Genomic DNA, 17,935 nt, shown 5'->3' on the forward strand with positions numbered 1-17,935 from the left:
TTATTGTAATAATCATCATCAGTATTCTAGCAGCATTGGGAAAGAGAACTAGGTTTATTTAATTGATTATTTACTAACTTTCAACTCTGTGTACTGCAGGCTACGTGCAGAGTCTGATCAGGCGTGTGGTGAACAATGTTAATATTGTGGTCAACAACCTCATTCTGAAATACGTGGAGGACGACATTGTGCTGTCTGTCAACATCACGGCGGCCGAATGCTACACTGTGGACGACATGTGGGAGAGGGCCTTCATGGACATCGCTGGTAACAATACACTAGATTTAAAACTCTTTTTATACTGTGCAGATATATTGATTATTGAACATCACACTAAATATTGTTTAACCATAATCAACAGAGTCATAAAACGTCATGTATCACCAGTGAGAAACCATCATTTCTGTAGCTGATACATGTGTCTGTTGTAGCCCCAGAACTTGTGCTCAGGAAGGTCATCAACTTTGCCGACTGCACGGTTTGCCTGGACAAGAGGAACGCCAGTGGGAAAATAGAGTTCTACCAGGACCCTCTTCTGTACAAGTGCTCCTTTAGGACCCGACTTCACTTCACATATGACAACATCAACTCCAAGATCCCAGCTGTCATCAAAGTGAGCATATATTATATTGGTGTAAATATATAAATGAATGTTTCACTGAAACTTTAAAGCTCAATTTATGTCAAATGGTATTTGTTTTACATGTAATTTTGCAATTTGTCCAGAACTGAATTAAGGGTTTACATTTATTAAAATGTATTTTTTTTGTTACGTTTCTGCTGCAACAATACATACACTTTTACAGATAAAATTAACTTCTTTTTCTTCAGATCCAAACCATGGTTGAGAGCCTAAAGTTGTCTATCACTGACCAGCAGTTACCGATGTTCATTCGAATATTAGAGTTGATCATTGCCCTTTACTACGGGGAGATTGGAGGACACAAAGATGGTGAAGGAGACGAGGGAAGTGGACATGTCAAAGAGGCTGGACTAAATCTGACCGGTAAGTTTTTTTTTCTCTATTTTTGCTGTAAGACTAAACACATTTATGCATTCATATCATTACATTACTGTGGTAGATACATTTTTATGGCCAATCAGATAAGTTGCCACCATGCTGAAGTCTGGAGCTTATAATGATGAATCTGCATATATTTTTCAAATCAAACGTGTCCCGGACGGTGTGTGCTCCTCCTGCTTAACCCGACACAGGCGTCTGTCTACAAGCCTGATTTCCTCCATCCTAAATATTTGCATATATTTGTCCATGTTATGAAGCAATCACTCATTTACATAATTGCCCATAAAAGTAAAACTAAAGTGGCCATTTTCACACTGGCCAGGCACACATGTCCTGTCCTCCTGCAGTCGTGGGCAGAGGAGCTGGATGCAGTTTCACACAATGCGGCCCGTTCATTCACTCCTCTTCCTTCGGGTCTGACTCCTGGCCTGGAAGTTTTCTCCTCACTGGCACCGGTTCCAGTTTGGTGACCAATGCCAGATGTAAGAGTCAGTGTCATGCTGCTGCTATGCAAAAGCCTGAATGAATTAGGATCCCATCTCTAAAATATACAAGGGGGATCAGCTCTTGAAATTTGAGTGGCCCGAATAGTAAGGAAGAGATGGTCAAATAGAGAAGGGGAGAATTGTGTCTATACTTCTTTTGATTTATAAGTAGTCAAAAGATACAGTAACTATAAATGTTAAACTGTAAGCGTATATTTTCCATTTCTTCTTAAGAAACAACAGCTTTAATTAGAGAACGTTTAGATATCAAGAGCAGGGATACTAAAATAAAACGGAAAAGCTTTGGGAGAACCACAAAACATGAGCAAACACCACTTCTTCCTGCAGCCGGCGGAACTGAGCGATCTACTCTGTAAAATTTAATAGTCACTGAAACTCTGTAAAAAGGTTTGGATTCAGACCGACAAGCATGCATGAAATGGGCAGCTGGTGAGTGCATGTGAAGAGTCGGGAGCTGGAGATTTTATCTGTGGCCCTGTAGCAGTGATCAAGATGCATGGTTTTATTTATTGTACATTATATAAATCCATGAAATCATAACATTAAATGACTTTGTGTCCAAGACAAATGATGTGGTCTTGAGAGCCTGGTTGCAGGTGAGGACAGAATGTCAATGTACAGTAGAGTAGGCATAGAATAAATTAGGCTGAAATTATAGCCTATGCAAAAGAGGGCTAAAAATAGTGGTCAGGTACAGTATCTTCCTGCTCAAAGATGGGGGGACACCTACTGGCCTGTATGGGCACTGCCTACTCGGTAATAAGTCCCGGTCCACCCTGACACTGGCAACCTTAGATCTAAGCATTAAAGCAGTGGCAGATGTACTTGCATAGATTCATCTGTAAAATTTTAGCTGAAGGTTTAATTAAACTTACAAATTGTGATTATTTTGTCACTATAGCCCAGTGGTGGTGGAAATTTCCCTGATGTGTGATTCAATTTCCATAATGTACTTGCACAGTCCAGTTTCCCTCATCACTATTATGTTTAATATTTCAGATATCTCTCTCCTCTGTCTGTTTGGATCAGCGGGTTGCTAATTGCGCTTTGTTTTGATCGCTTTAAATCGAAGTGAGGTGTCGTCAGGGTGTTGTATGAAGCGAAAGAGCTTAACTTGTAGAACTGACACCTCAAAGGCTTCAATGTAGTGAAAACAAAGATGGAGGAAGAGGGGAAAATGAGATAAAATCTGAAAGGGAATGTTAGATGAATGAAAGACATGGCAGGGATTTCCAGATTGACAATGCACAAACTGATAGATTTAATTAAAGTGTGTCATAATTTTCAGCGCCTTAGCCTCTGGGATTCCTGAGCTGTGACCTAACGGGCGATATTGTTTTCTGGTGGAGGACGTGAGGCCATGAGGAATGGTATTACACATTCTTGTGTATTGAGCTCAGCTTCCTCTCTCCCGATGCGTATGGAAACAGACACGATGGGATGAGTTCAAGGGTCAGTGTCAGGGAGAAGGGGTGGCATATTGAGGAACATGTGACACCCCACATTAGCCCAAACTAAATGTGTTGATAATAAGTCATCAAGGAAACCTGCACCGTTGCTTGTAATTTTCAGCACCAAATACGGTGTTGCTTGCAAGATGTTGGATTGTTTGGAAAAGCGCAATGACTGCTTGTAGTAAAACGTGGATTTGCCAGTTTATTTATTTGACAGGGGCAATGCAATTAATTAGACATATTTACAAAGCAAAGTGAGCTGATGCGATGCACAAACAGTTTGCTATTCCTCAACTCTTGTTCCTGGTTGGGCCTGTGAGGTATATCCTGACCACACAATACATGCATCCTTGTTCAAGGTTGTTCATCTGCTCTAATCTGCTGTATTTCTTTTCACCCTTTTATTGCCGTCCAGTAAGAGAATTGTTGAAACATTCAGTGAAGTAATGAGTTGTCTCTACTTTTTATTTTCATACAAACATAAAGCAATAATATGCTCTAAATATCCAGCATACGTGCCTTCTGCTCCACCAAAGGGTAGACTTTGATAATGTCAATTCAAAGACACATAAATCTAAATAGACATCCTTTTTCTCACAAGTTCATGGCATGGGGCACATGTGCTCACGCACCTGCATTCAGTAGCACACAACTTCTGTCTCACTGCCCCTGTTATGAGGTTAGTTTTTTGCTAACAGGTATAACATCTTGCTTGTATTGGTGTAGCCTAAAAACATGTTTCACAATTCTTGAATCAGAAGCAGAATCTCACTATTTTGGTTGTTCCCTTCAAAGCAAAGCAAAACATCTGCTTACATACCATCTTTATCCATTTGTTCTTTTCTCTGACTTCAGTACTCCTGCTTTCGTTCCTAATCCTCTGCCAGATCTGTGTGCAAATGCGTTCTAGTAATCCTTGTGTTTTGCTTGCATAGGTATGGATGTGGATATGGAGAGCCCCATGTCTAGCCCTGACATATACATGCACACAGACAGTAGTCCCTCTGACCCGGACGAGGGCTGGGTGTCCTGGGCTTGGTCCTTTGTCCCAGCCATCGTAGGTGAGGAGGAAGGTGAAGAAGACCTGTATCTGCAAAGAGAAGGAGGAGGCGTTGCAAGGAGTCCTCACCAACACACTCCCAAGGACCCCATTGTGTCTATTGGTTTCTATTGCACCAAGGCCTCAGTTACATTTAAGGTAATTAGGATTAATCCTCAGAAAATTCATTCACATAAATGTTCACATCCCTCCCCATTACTTTTTCTTTAGTTTGCCTCCTTAGTAATTCAACTTGTCAATCACATTACTTCATAACAGTTTTTGTTTGGTGGTGTCTGCTCTGCATTTATTTGTTTCTTCTCTTTTAGTTGACAGAGACCCAATCAGAGAGCAGCTACTACAGTCCCCAGAAAGTCAAGTCTCGAGAGGTTTTATGTTTGGAAAATGAAGGAATTACTATTGAGGTGAAACACACTGGCTGCTTTGTTTCTCTTCTTCTCATAATTACCGTACTGTTGTCAATGCTTATAGTGGGTATATAATGTTTTGGGATAATGGAAACATGTGCCGGGCCAGCCCTGCCCTCTGATTGTACTTAAATCAGAAAAATGTTGTTGAACCTTAATTACTTGGGTTTGAGTAAAGTTTTTTGCTTCAAGGCTTGCTACCAGATGTGAAATTTTGACAAATTTCCCATTGTAATTTGTCTAATTTATGTAGGTCTTGGAAAGGCAAGAAATGTAAAACATTATAAATATGCCTTTTTGTTTTTGCATGATAAAACAAAAGGTTTTCTCGTAATCTTGTCCACATGGTTGTTAATCTTATTGCTCAATTGGGGGAGTACACCTCACTTTTATTGATGGAAGAATTGTTGGACACTGCCCAGACAAAAAGACATTAATAACTTAATCCATGAGTTTTTACCAATTGTTTCTGCGCACCTAAGAGATTATTCAACAAGAATACATTGTTCAACATGTTTGTTACTTTATTTTAAGGCTTTTTAAAAAATGTATGCTCAACCACACCGCAAATGAATGTGTGATTGAATCTCTTAACTTAATGTGTGTTCAGGTGTTGATGATGGGAGAGCCTTTCTTCAATTGTCAGATTGGTTTTGTGGGCTGCCGGGCGCTGTGCCTAAAAAGCATCATGGGAGTTCGGGACTTCGAAGAAAACTTGAACCGAAACACAGAGGTGAAGACAATTTAATATCATTAAGCTTGTGATGTAGGTTGGCATTAGGATTCGGTCACAAAATCCAGACATCATCGTAGATTGTTATTGAGGGAACTTCTGCATCCCAAGAGTGATGCTGCTCACGAATAACACGTCATTGCACATAAACAAATCTGATTGCACGGGTCCGATGGAGTTTGGCTCGACCTGACTGTGTACAAAACATACAGAGGGTTATCATTCTGGACTTGCCAGGCTATGGTCATGGTACTTATTCAGGGCTCCTTGTTTGCCTGAGCGTTGAGGGATCAATTCTCAGCTCTGACATTTTTGCACAATGTTCCTCAGCACTATCTCACTCACACTGTTCTGTCCATTAAAGTCCACGAGGCAAAACAAAGCTTCATTTAGATATCTTCTAAGTATGACTTTTTTGTTGTTTTTCCCTGTCTGAATAGGATGCAGTGTTCTTCACCTGTGGGGACAGTCTGAGCAGTAAAGGAATGACCTATCTCACCAACTCCCTGTTCGACTACAGAAGCCCAGAGAACAACGGTGTGAGGGCTGAGTTCATCCTGGATTCTGCTAATCACAAGGTCACGACCAAATGACACTTTATGCTGCACCTGCTATTTCCTTCTGTGTAGCTCACTCCTGATATAACATTAACATTAAGTTGCAAGATGCAGGCCAAATCTGGGACAAAACTGATTCAAGTGAAACATGCATTTCAGCTGCATCCAAAATCAAGACAAAGTTCACTCAGAAAGACTAGTAAAATTATTGTATTGTAGTAAACACATGCTTTTATATTTTCATTCACAATTATACTGTTCTTACAGTACTGTACATCTCTATATCATTAGAAAATGCACTCAGTTTGCATAAAATTGATAAACTAAACTTTTTTGATTTGATATCACACGTAGCTGCTGTATTTTTGACTACTACTTGATAATCTTGTTAATGCTATTAGGATTATAGCTCAAGATAACGGCGCTCTCCTCGTCAGCAGTCATTCCCTGAGTGTTTGCTCAAACCCAGAAATGTTAATGACTTTCAATGAAGCAATTGTTTGCACTAACATCCATCCGTCGTGCTATTGATCGGCCCATACTTGAAACTCAAAGGTTTTGCTGTTAATTGATTAGCAGCACGAACAGCCAATGGCTTTGATCCAAGAGCCCTCCAGGACTATTAGAGGTGCGCTAATAAATATTACTGATTAACTTGCCTTTCTGATAAGAACCTATTGAGATGGTTGTTTAAATAACTTGTGTGTTTGAGTGAGTCTCTCTCTCCCACTCCCTTTTTATTGTTTGCTTGTTCACTCATTGTTTGATGTTTCGGTATGGTATTATAGATTTTTTATGGCAAGGAATGGAAAATAACTAGACACATACAAATACAATATATTTTTTTTTATCTTTTTATAAAAAAACTATATATTTTAGTTGCTCTTATATGGCTTTTAAAGTCTGCTCTAAAAAACACAGCACTTTGGATGGGCTAGTGTGTAAGACTGCTTTCATTTTAAAACATGTAGTGAAAAAATATTACCAAACAGCATTTCACAATTTGTTAGGAAACAGTGATCACAACCCTGTTAGAACATTTTGATCTGTTTTCTCAGTCCTGTTTTTAGAAGATAAGACCTACTTAGTTGTGTTTCTGGTGGCACGCGTCCAAGTACAGGCCGAATGAGTCGTCATCCTATTCATTTTGTGTGTAATGTTTCTTTGGCATGATTTGCTTGGTAGTTGTGGCTAAAATGTATTTGACAATTTTTTAGTTGTTGTAGCATAAGTGGGAATATTTCACTATCTGGTACAATAATTAAAAAATATGTTTTTTTTGGTGCAATAATCTGTGCAACAATGGAAAAATTCAGTTGTTGCTTGCTAGAGTAAATTTCCTACATTCATTTTGTCTCTCCTTTGACCCCATCCGTTGAATCAGCACGACCTCTATCACCGGCACTATCAAAGGCTATCAGAGTGTTTGCACGGGTCCCGCCATGTTTACCCTCTTCTTTTGCTTTTGTTTCGCAGGAGACCTACACTGAGATTGCCGGCATGCAGCGCTTTGGTGCGTTCTACATGGATTACCTCTACACAATGGAGAACAGCAGCGGCAAAGGTAAAGTTTAGATTAGATTGTGGGGTTTGTGTGCTCACTGTACCACTTCTTGAATGTCCCGGGGCAGATTTATTGTCATCATCAGAACATGGGGGGAAATTTACCAGTGTCGTAATAAAATGTAACTTTTCCACAGTGTACAAGTTTTCATTGCTTAATTTGATATCCAAATATTCAGCACCATTATCTTGCATGTTTTTTATGTATTTTTTAAAATATATAATTCATCTTTATTCAGTACAGAATGATGTTTCTATCCATGTTTTACCCAGTCCTATTTTTCTGCTTCACCACCTCCGTTGGTCAAAGGCAAAGCAGCTCCTTGGAGACGTGAATAAAAGAGTTTGTCTTGTTTGAGCCACAGCCACCTGGTCCTTGACCCCTCCTGTCCTCCCGCTCACCCCAAACTTACCTGGAGGGCAACTGTCAGAAGTGTTTAGTCTGTGCTGACACATATTTGAGTTTCTTTCTCCTAGCTGCTTGTTGAAACACTGTGTCTCTACCTGTAAGCTATTGAGAAAGTGAATAGGCCCCCTTTGCCTAATTAGGTGTCACTCTTGCGGTTAAAGACGGGCAGGATTCCTCTGTCCTCAGTCAACGCACTCCACAATGTTTATTTAAAACGCAAAGATCAAAAGTTACCATGTACAGATTAAGTATTCACCTCAGCAAACAAATAAAAAATCTCTCTACAATCAGGCCTTGGATGTGTGATTGCTAAGAGTTCATTTGTCAAAGTTCCAGTGTTAAAGATGGATTTTCTATGATCAGAAATGTAATGCTTAAAAGGAAAGAGGCTGGTCTATAGTTTTCTTTTACTTTCAAAGTCAGTAATTCTTGTCTGTCTTCCAAAAAAAGACTGTTTTCAGTATTTTCTGCATTGCTTCTTATTGTTTCTATTCAGCGACACCTGTTCTAGCAAAGGAATTTTATCGAAATGTGTACACTTGTCTGAAGGTGTCAGGTGTATACAAAATCGAAAGTCATGTTATGTAAAAAAAAAAGAAAGAAGATATTCAAAATCACCACCTCTTTTTTCAGGCTTTTTTCGTCAGGTCAGCACAGAGTAAAAGGGGGTGAAGAGCAGAGAGAAATTGTTAGGATTCAAGCTCACTAAACTGAGAACAGAACTGTTTCTTAACCATGTGCAGCAACCTCCACCACTAAACTATTGGCAGCAACTCTAGACTTGATCTTTCTCTTTTCAAACTGATCTATTTCTGTTTTCCCCATGACTAGTCTATTGTTTCCTCCCCTGTCAGCTTCAGATAGGTATCTAAATTAAAATAAATGCTGATTGTGTCATCGTTAACCGTCAGAACGGCAGAAGGGTGTTTGACAGCGGGATAAGTGTCAGTTTCGTTCTCCGGGCAGGATGTCTGTGCGGTTTTAACCCTGCCAATAGGAATGCCTTCTCCTCTGTCAGTGTTTTTTTTCCCCTTGTACATGGAGCAGATTTAGTGTCAAGCAAACAAATTAGTCCCCATTGCCACGGGACTAGCGTAAACTCTTGAGTTCACCATAATACTAACTGACCTGGGTCACTTTGATTTCACATTAAAGCATTGCAGCAGATTCTTTTTTCAGTTTTATTCTTTGGAAATGGAGACACTTCTAAATCACCTAAATCCTGGCTAATTTCAGCTTCCTCATTATTCTACTGACCGGTCTAACTGCTGCCATATGGTTGATATTAAGCCTAATCCATTGCAGCCAAACCATGCTGAAGATTGGGAGGGAAAGTAGTAGTGCCCAATGCCATTCACAAATCTTCAGTACTTCTCAAACAGAGATAGAAAGAACATTTTGCTTTGTCTTTGTTTTCAGAAAGGGCCAGGGATTAAGACGCAGCAAAACATCCTACATCTCACACTTGTCTTTTCATAATTAATTATTTTAGTTTGTAGCATCTCTTGGGCAATATCTTCACATTTTTCATTCCACAAAAAAAAAATGTGTAATGCTTTTTTTACACCTGGCTTTTGCACGGCACTGTCGATACATTTTGATAGTGTAATGTAACATGAATAAACCGACTTATGGCCGTTTGTCCTCTCCGTCCCCTCTGTCATCCATCCTCTCCTTCCTTTATTTTTAATTTCTCTCTTTTACTGCGGGGAAGTCTTTTAAGTCGACCTCTGCTGTGGAGGTCTGCGCTGAATGAAGGGACAGCTGTGAGCGAGTGGTGGACATTTGGAATATTCATCATTCCAGTCGCTAAGGCCTTTGTGAGCCGCTGCTGCCGCGTTACACCGGAGCAGCTTTTGTAGTGTGTTCATTCAACACTTCATCAGGACACAGCTTTCATTTAAAAACAGGATTTAAATTCTTAAATATAGAGGAATATAGCAGGAATCTAAATGTTCTATTCAGCATTTCGTTAATTTCATGACATTCTGAGCTTTTGAGCTTTTAAATATAATAATACAGTAAAAACATGTTAAGTCTCCAGTGGAGTCAGCTTTTGGATTAACATATTTTGACATGGCGCATTAAAGTTTTTTGTACATCTTATTGTTTTCAGACACACAGGAGATTGCGCTCTTGAGTGCTGAGGAGGTTGTCCCAACCTTCCATGAAACGTCTATTAAACGCCTTGTGGTTGGACCTCTGGACGTTCGGCTTCAGAGCAGCGCAGTTCATCGCATCTTCAAGATGGTCACGTGCGCCATGGATCATGAGTATGAGCCCTACTGTAAACCACAGCCAGGTTAGTCAATGCCTACTGCAGACATACAGGCTTACACCAATACATGTTGTTGTTTTAAAATCCCTAAAACATTCAGCCAGGTGCTCAAGACATAAAACAAGCTAAAGATCTACAGAAGAGACTCCAGCAACTTCACTGTCGCCACACATCAAGGCGTGGGTTAAAAGCAGAAAACAACAGTGTGACCAACAAAACAAAATTATATATATATACATGTATATTTTTTGTAGAAGTACCGTACTAAAGGACATTTAAAGGTGGAATTTCTTTTATCATTATTGTTGAACAATGATTTTCAGTTCTGTCACCTCATGTCTCTATGCTGCTCTCCAAACGATGTAGTTGTAAAACATAAAAATCTTGGCACTTTGCAATACCCTCACTACTTTGTTATTTCCTTGCACAACTCATCCCTCAACATGCAGCTGTACATGAAAGTAGTGACCTCTTGGACCAAAGTGGGGTGCTTTAGCCAAACACCTTTGTTGGTGATCAGTCTCGCACGGCTTTTTATGAGCTCATCTGTGGATGTTGTGAAACGACTTTCAGTGTGTGTCCTTGTGTAATATTTGTTGCAATAACTCAAATTTTTGTGAACGATAACATCCGCGGGTTTTTGTTTGAGCATCTGCAACAGATAATAAATGATGGAATAATTACTGTAGAGCTTTTGAGTAGGGCCAGGTAGGTCACTCTGTTCTTCCTGTTTCGATGTGTCTGTCTTTTTGGCACATGTTGCAGGAGGGTTAGTTTATACAGACCCCCAGGAGAGATTGAGAAATTCAAAGGAGATAACAGGAACAACTTCTTTCCAAAGAATTGCCTACTCCTCTCATGTGTCCACTATCACTGGTGCACACCATTAGTTCTGAATCCTAACAAGCCTCAGACAGGATGTGTGGACCTTTTTAGGATTAAGCAGGGGTCAAGAGTCTCCCTCCTAAGGCTGTGGAGAACTGCTGTTCCAACCAAATGATTTATGAATTGATTCCAGAGCTTTTAATGCCTGTAATTGCTATATTTATCTGAAACACACAGTTTTGGTGTGTTGCAAAATTTGCAGTGTTGAGAATAGATTATGTTTGGTAAGGTTTGACGGTAATTGAACATTTATTTGTGTTGCACAATTTGTAGGGGGTACTCCAAAGTAATCTACAAAAGAATATAAAAAAAGAAAAGTCTAATTAAGGTATTACTTATTATTCTAACCTATGGTCTGGGTATACTATGTAGTGTTTTAACATGTGTATGACATGTCAATTAAAATTGTGCCATAACAAGTAAGACATTTTGTTTGTCCCTTAATTTCATTCTAGAAATCATTGAGGAGAGGCATGCGCCGCCTGCATCTGAGGAAATATCAAAGCTGGAAGAGTTTATTCCAACTAGATTGACGTGTCTGACCTTTCTTCGAGTTTCTTTGACTGTTTCGATGGCGGAATTTAACCTTCTTCACACCCTAATGCCCATCATCATGGGACAAAAGGTAATCACACAGATAACTGCGACTTAACAGGACCTTGTTTTGTGCTTTTTATAAGCTTCTTTTCTTTTCTTCAGGCTGTCCATATTCCTGTTCATGTACCGGTGTTTCAGCCTGTGCGTCCACTTCCCTCGGTGCAGTTTAAAGTGGAGAGAGTAAATATTGAACACACTGTACCCATGTATGCTCCGGAGCTCATTAGCACTGTGAGCAGTCTGAGCCAGCCTTCAGACAACCTCCTGCACCACTGCTACGCACACCTCTACCTCAAGGTGAGACTGTTTCCCTCTGAACAGGGCTCTACAAAGGGAAGATGATCTTTTCCCTTGTAGATCATTGTAGCACTTTACAGCACAGTAATAGGATGGAAAGCATTGTACACTATACATTGTATTAATTTAATTTATGGTAATTGTATGAAAGCAGAACACAGAATTAATTTTGTTATTTTGTTAAGTTACCATCCTCTTTCACTGTAGTTAATTGTTATCCTTACACCACCGTAAGCTTAAACTTAAATGAACATATTACTGATTTCATTTACGTACATTACTACATGTACCAAAGCAAACACAAGCGTTTTATAGACATGTCATATAGCACTTTGCACAGCTTCACTGCATCGTGACCCCGAGGACCTTGTAATGGTTCTGACGACCCCTTTCACCTGGTCATAAAAATCTCCCCACTGTTTTTGTGAAACGCATCAGTCCAGCTCTGGACTTTCTCAAGGACTTGTCATTGAAAACTAGAATGCATAGAAATCAGTGAGATTCTTTCGAGGCTTAAAACACTGATTGTCTCTCAGTTTCAAATGAACATAATTAATTTGTACTTTTACTAAAAAACTACAAAATTGAAATAGAACAAGGTTTTTAAACGATAAATCTCTATTTTTGGAGACTTGAGCACCAAAGTCCCAGGTTGTTGCCCAGACTGCTGTTTGAGTGAAAGACTGGTGGAGTTCATGCTGGCAGTTCTTATCACAGGGTCATGAGAGTCAGTGGCCAAGGCCCACACTGGCCATGCTGTTAATCAGCCTCTGTATCTGCGATGGTATTCGTTCCCCCCTTCTGGCTTTTGGCAGTGAGATCATGACAGTGGAGGTCAGTGTGGCTACATTTCACACAGAACAGGAAGTCACTTGAAGTGGGTTTTAACCAATCTTATCTGTTTTATTGATGGTGTCAGATCTAGGGTGACTGACATGGTGCAATTCTCTCTTTTATGGTTGTTTACAAAATCCCAATTATCAACCAGAAGGCTATTGAATTAAAACAGAAGAACCATTGTTTACTAATGTATTTAGCTGATGTTCTCTTTTGCTTTTACGCAGGTATTTGCTTTTCAGACGGGTTTGACGTGTCAGGACAGTGCCGGGGCCTTCCTCCCTCTCATCACCATCATACCCTCCTTCAGCACCGCACTCTATGCCAAGCTGTTGCAGCTGCCTGGATACTGGTTAGTTCCACTTTTTAATGTTTAAAATGTAGACCGTAACATATAATTCATTGAAGGAATTAATTTACATGAAATGAAAGTGAATGAAAATCTTCTGGTTTCCTATCAAAGGCATTGCTGTAGTAAAGCTGTGACTGTGATAGAATGTACAACTCTTTTCCACTCAACCCCTGTTCCTGTATCAAAAGTCAGCCAGCAGATTTATGTTTTTAGCCCAATTCTTGTGTTTATAGGGTCTCATTGGCACACAATCCGAGGGTATTTAAATGACGGATGAGACTGTTCTCAGGCAGTCGTTATTGTGAAAACAACACACATTGAGTAACTGCGTCTATTTCTCACATGGTTTCACACCGTCATGAAGGAAAGATGCTGTCAATGGCGGAGAAAATAATATCGCAAATCCGTGGTCATGTACCAGACAGAAGATGAGTCACGGGGATGTCCCATAGAGAGGTAACACGGAGGTTGGAGTTAACAGAGGACACAAAAGGAATACTGATACAAAGAATCAGAGTGTCTTTTTGAGTGTGTGTCTTTTGAATGTCCTACTCAAAGATGGAAAACGTTCAAAAACAGGACGGCTTCTTAGTAACACCTTGTAGACAGTGTGTCCTTGGAGAGAAAAATCCTTTTTGAATACACAGTCTCTTGAACCATTTCGACACTTTTAGTCTATAACTAAACTTGTCAAAGCACAGCAGACGTTTTTGCTGATGACTTCTCCAGACAAAAGCTTACATACTAGACTTTATAGGGTATATAAATTGTTTGAAGTTGCCTGGATGTAAAATAATTCATTTCATTCTTTCACATTCATACTTTTATTGTGACACCCTTATCGTGCCACATACATGTCTTGGATACTGGATATCTACCATCTTGTAATAACATTTAAGATCCTCCGGGGACCAACTCTTCCCAGAACAAAAAGTTGCTATGATGACAATTGTAGAAAACAGTTTTTTCCTAGAGACCTATGAAGACCGCTGAAATCTGTCCTTAACATGATCGCTATAGATTTACATTGGCGAGTGGAGTTTAATCGTGTCAGTATGGCCAAACAATTGGGATTTAGACAATGTGTAGTGTTGCTGTACATTATTTGTATCTTCTTCTCATGCTGTATGTTGTCATTGCTACCTTTGTGATGTGCTTCATCCATCAAGCCAGCCATGCTATTTTCATATTACAAATTACTGAGTGTTTCAAAGGAACTTTTTGTTTAATTTGTTTGCTGGGATAAACAAAATTGCCCGAGTCTAAATTGATAATATATTTGTGAAATGCAACAGCGTGTGCTTTTCCTTCAGGCATCAGAATGTTGTCAATGCATTCTTTCCAGCATTTACATTGCGGTCATAACTGCCACGGCCATTTTTTCCCTCGGTTTAACCTTGGCTTGATGTTTCCGACATGTGTGCAGGTTGGAACTAATGAAAGCAGTAACTGTTGCCTGGTTGACTGACTGTCGTGCGCTTTTTTGTACAAGTTAATAGTGCTCGGTATTAGCTTGTAGGATTAAGGGTTTGAAGCCTGTCATGACTTCTTGACTGGCTCATATTTGACCTTGTTAGTTATGGATGTCTTCTCTCCAGACGTGTGCGCATTGACAGCTGACTGTGCTCCTGAAGAATGACGACAAACGAGTTCAGTACTGAGGTGAAAAGATCATCTCGTCTGACTCAGTAAGGAGTAAAGAGTTTATGCGGTGAATGTGTTCTCCATGATCCAAGTAGGGAGTAGAAATGCCCCTGAAGCTGCTTTTGTAAAATACTATGATACCAGCCAGTTAGTAATAAGTTTATGCTCTTTTTAAAACCAAAGTGAAAGTGGCAGATAAGAGCCAAGAGATGCACTCCAGCAGGTGGGAGCATTTAATTTGACTGCATTGATGTTTGTTTGGGATTGCCTTTCAGCTCTGATGTAACTGTAACAACACTGGGTCCCACTCAGTGTTCAGACACTGAGCAGGGGCCAGGGCGCTTTGAAGTTGTGAGACATTATGAAGTCAGATGCCTGAGACGTCGGTAAATGTTGGAGAAAGTCCTTGGTAGTTTATATATATACGTTCTTGGATCATTTCCCTTTTTATGCATTTGGCCCTTGCTGCGAAGAGCATGTTGAGTGACGGTGTAGTAGCTCACAGTTGGACACACTAAAGTTGACGTCATGACCATTTCTCTTTGTGTGGTTTCACTGTGTTTTTTGTTCAGGCATATTCTTTTTCCACTATGTAGTATCTTCTCATGCCACCTCACGTTGTAAGTAAATGTGTTGGAGACAACCAAGGCTGTGTGTGGGTGATTGTATTGAATTTAGACAGGCATCTATAGGGCCAAGAGCTGATCAAGAGCTGACCTACACCGCAAAAAAGTTAGATCATTGCTTTTTATAAAGAACCCACCCTAAACCTGGAGTAAAATGGGTGTTGTTGTCCTGTTTCCTTCATCGGGACTTGACCTTCGGCATGCTTCAAGTGCCCACAAATCTGAGGCCATAGTTTTCGACTGGAAAAGGTTCAGTTTGGTGGGGAGTTCCTGCTTTTAGGGATATTTCAGGATTTTTTGACATGGGGATTCATTTCCTAGTTATCCAGAGTGTTGTTGATTTCTGGAGATTTATTTTTGAATTGATGCAGTCCTTATATTTGAAGATTTTAGCTGTGCTATGCTAGTGCTAGGCTTGCGCATGTCTATGGTAACATGTAACCCTGTAACCTGCATTAAAAACAGTTTGACCCACCTGAGGCAAATCACTTATAACACCAGACTACTGACATAAATGTCTGTGTTGACTGAATGATTTTTGAAATATAACCATTTTGTATTTAAAAGAACTTATGTTTGAGCAGCATCAGCTTTCTGGTGTGTAAGCTACGCAGCGGCGGAGTGATCTGCAAGGTTACTGGATCTGCAGTAGTTTGTTTACCTGCGGCTGGCATTACTACACGTGGAATTCACAAAGGAGTTTTCTACAAATCAGATATGGCAACTTTTGGAGTATGACCCGATGAGGTTTTTAATGCAGGCTACTAGCTACCATAGACATGCACTAGCTTAGCACCACAAAACTCTTCAAAAATAAGGACTGCATGAATTAAAAAAACAAACAAAAGATCTCCAGAACTCAACAACACTCTGGATAACTAGGAAATGAGGCCCTATGTAAAAAAAAATAATCCTGAAATATCCCTTTAATGTGGATGAGTTCAAGAGTTCTTTTTAGATATCCACGAGGATGTTATTAAGTCTCACGCATGGTCAAAATGTCTTTAGCTAATCAATGTCTTTAGCCACATGCAGGGAAGATCCACGGAGATGCAAGTATCACATATTTGCTATGCGTAATGTTTAGAGAGTTTCCTGTCACGACCTCATCCATTTACCTGACTGTGGAACTGGCACAAAGTTTACAGTGACTTGTGTCCCAATGTGACAGGTTTTTGAATGTGATAAAAAGCCTATTGTTTTGGCCTGCTGAAGTGTTGCAACTACTCAATAAGGAGTCTTTGAGGGTCTGGTTACTACAGCTATTATCCACATATGTTATAAATGAGGGTGGTAGCAAAAGGACAGCGAGGTTAGATGTGCCACTTGAACGCTAACCTCAGTCTCCGCACATGTGAGCTCACACCACATAATACTTCTAATGTCGGGCCACCTGACAGCAACCGCATATGGGACCAGGGACCCACCAAGAAACCCGGCAGCAGCAGCAGCGCAGTGTGGTTCGTCGCATTACAGGCCATAATTCAGCGCCACACCAGCTTTTATGTGGCATTTTTAACAGCCCCCGTTCCTCGCTCAGCCCTTTCGGAGGGGGTAATTTCTGAAAGCATATGGCATTACAGGTGCATGTGTTATAGCCTCGAGAGAGACGATTTGTGTTGGAAATGTCCCTGAATCTCACCAACTGCTTTTTCCAGATATGTCATTATTGATATGAGATCATTATATTGTCATATTTTAGTATTCCACCTGAAGTATTTTTATGCCAAGTTGTGAAGTCCATTACAGTGTCTGGTCCAGGAGTCTAGACTCTTACTTTAGGCCTGAGATGTGATTTATGAAGGGTGCACGAGGCATCTGAGGCTTCTGGTGGGAATGCCTCATTACTTCTGTTCATAGTTATTCATAGCAGCTTCTGGTCTTCGTCCGAAAGCAGAGACCAAAGCAGGAGAACTTTCTGTGGACCCGTGTGGGGCAGCAGAACATTCCTGGAAAATCTGTTTTATTTATTTGACCTTTATTTAACCAGGAAAGTCCCACTGAGATTAATAATCTCTTTTTAGGGGAGTCCTGGAACCTATAGTACATGTTTTTAGGGTGGGAGGGGAGAACATGCAGACTCCACACAGAAAGGCTGGAACCTTCTTGCTGCGAAGCTGTCAAAGTACTTGATTTTATTGTTTGAGTAAAAGTACAAATGCTATTAGTCAAATTGCTTTTATTGCTCCAATAAAAGTAAAAGTTTCTCAATCAAGTTAAAGTACTGAAGTATTCAAAGTCGAAAATGCAAGTCAGTTTAAGTGTGGGGAATATTAACTTTATATAATAACCTAAATATAAAGATTGCACCCAAACTTGCCTCCTGTATGGCAACACGACTTGAACAAACTACAAAAGTGCATAAAAAAACACTTTACTTTATACACATCAAGTGTCTTTGTATTAAAACAACAGTTTATGCAACCCTTGACCCATGAAAATATACAGTGCATACGCTAAATAAGAGTAGTAAGTTATTGCATGTAAAATGTCTGTGCAAATGCAAAGAAAAGTGACACTGGTCGGTTCAATGGCACCAAAACATGTACAGTATAACCAGTATTTTTCGAGCAACTTTTCACGAGATGTTGCAGCTGAAAGGAAGTCTGCTCAAACAAGTAGCCAAATGTATTAACAGGTGCGCATTATAAAGCTGGACAGTGGACAGGCCAGTGATGTAATATTGTTCCAGGTTCTGGTCTGAAA

General features: G+C 40.0%; 1 protein-coding gene across 1 annotated transcript in view; it reads left to right on the forward strand.

Annotated features, from left to right (window-relative positions):
- vps13b (vacuolar protein sorting 13 homolog B) overlaps positions 1-17,935 on the forward strand; it is a 265,484-nt gene that overhangs the window by 17,073 nt on the left and 230,476 nt on the right. The window contains exons 5-16 of the mRNA XM_079561422.1: positions 100-267; positions 432-613; positions 832-1,006; positions 3,920-4,182; positions 4,353-4,448; positions 5,062-5,184; positions 5,625-5,762; positions 7,218-7,305; positions 9,830-10,015; positions 11,332-11,501; positions 11,576-11,770; positions 12,835-12,959. Coding sequence (XP_079417548.1) covers positions 100-267; positions 432-613; positions 832-1,006; positions 3,920-4,182; positions 4,353-4,448; positions 5,062-5,184; positions 5,625-5,762; positions 7,218-7,305; positions 9,830-10,015; positions 11,332-11,501; positions 11,576-11,770; positions 12,835-12,959 — 1,909 coding nt within the window. The remainder of the gene's footprint in view (positions 1-99; positions 268-431; positions 614-831; positions 1,007-3,919; positions 4,183-4,352; positions 4,449-5,061; positions 5,185-5,624; positions 5,763-7,217; positions 7,306-9,829; positions 10,016-11,331; positions 11,502-11,575; positions 11,771-12,834; positions 12,960-17,935) is intronic.

The sequence above is a fragment of the Gobius niger genome, assembly GCF_951799975.1.
Source record: "Gobius niger genome assembly, chromosome: 8".
In the NCBI taxonomy this organism is placed as follows: domain Eukaryota; kingdom Metazoa; phylum Chordata; class Actinopteri; order Gobiiformes; family Gobiidae; genus Gobius; species Gobius niger.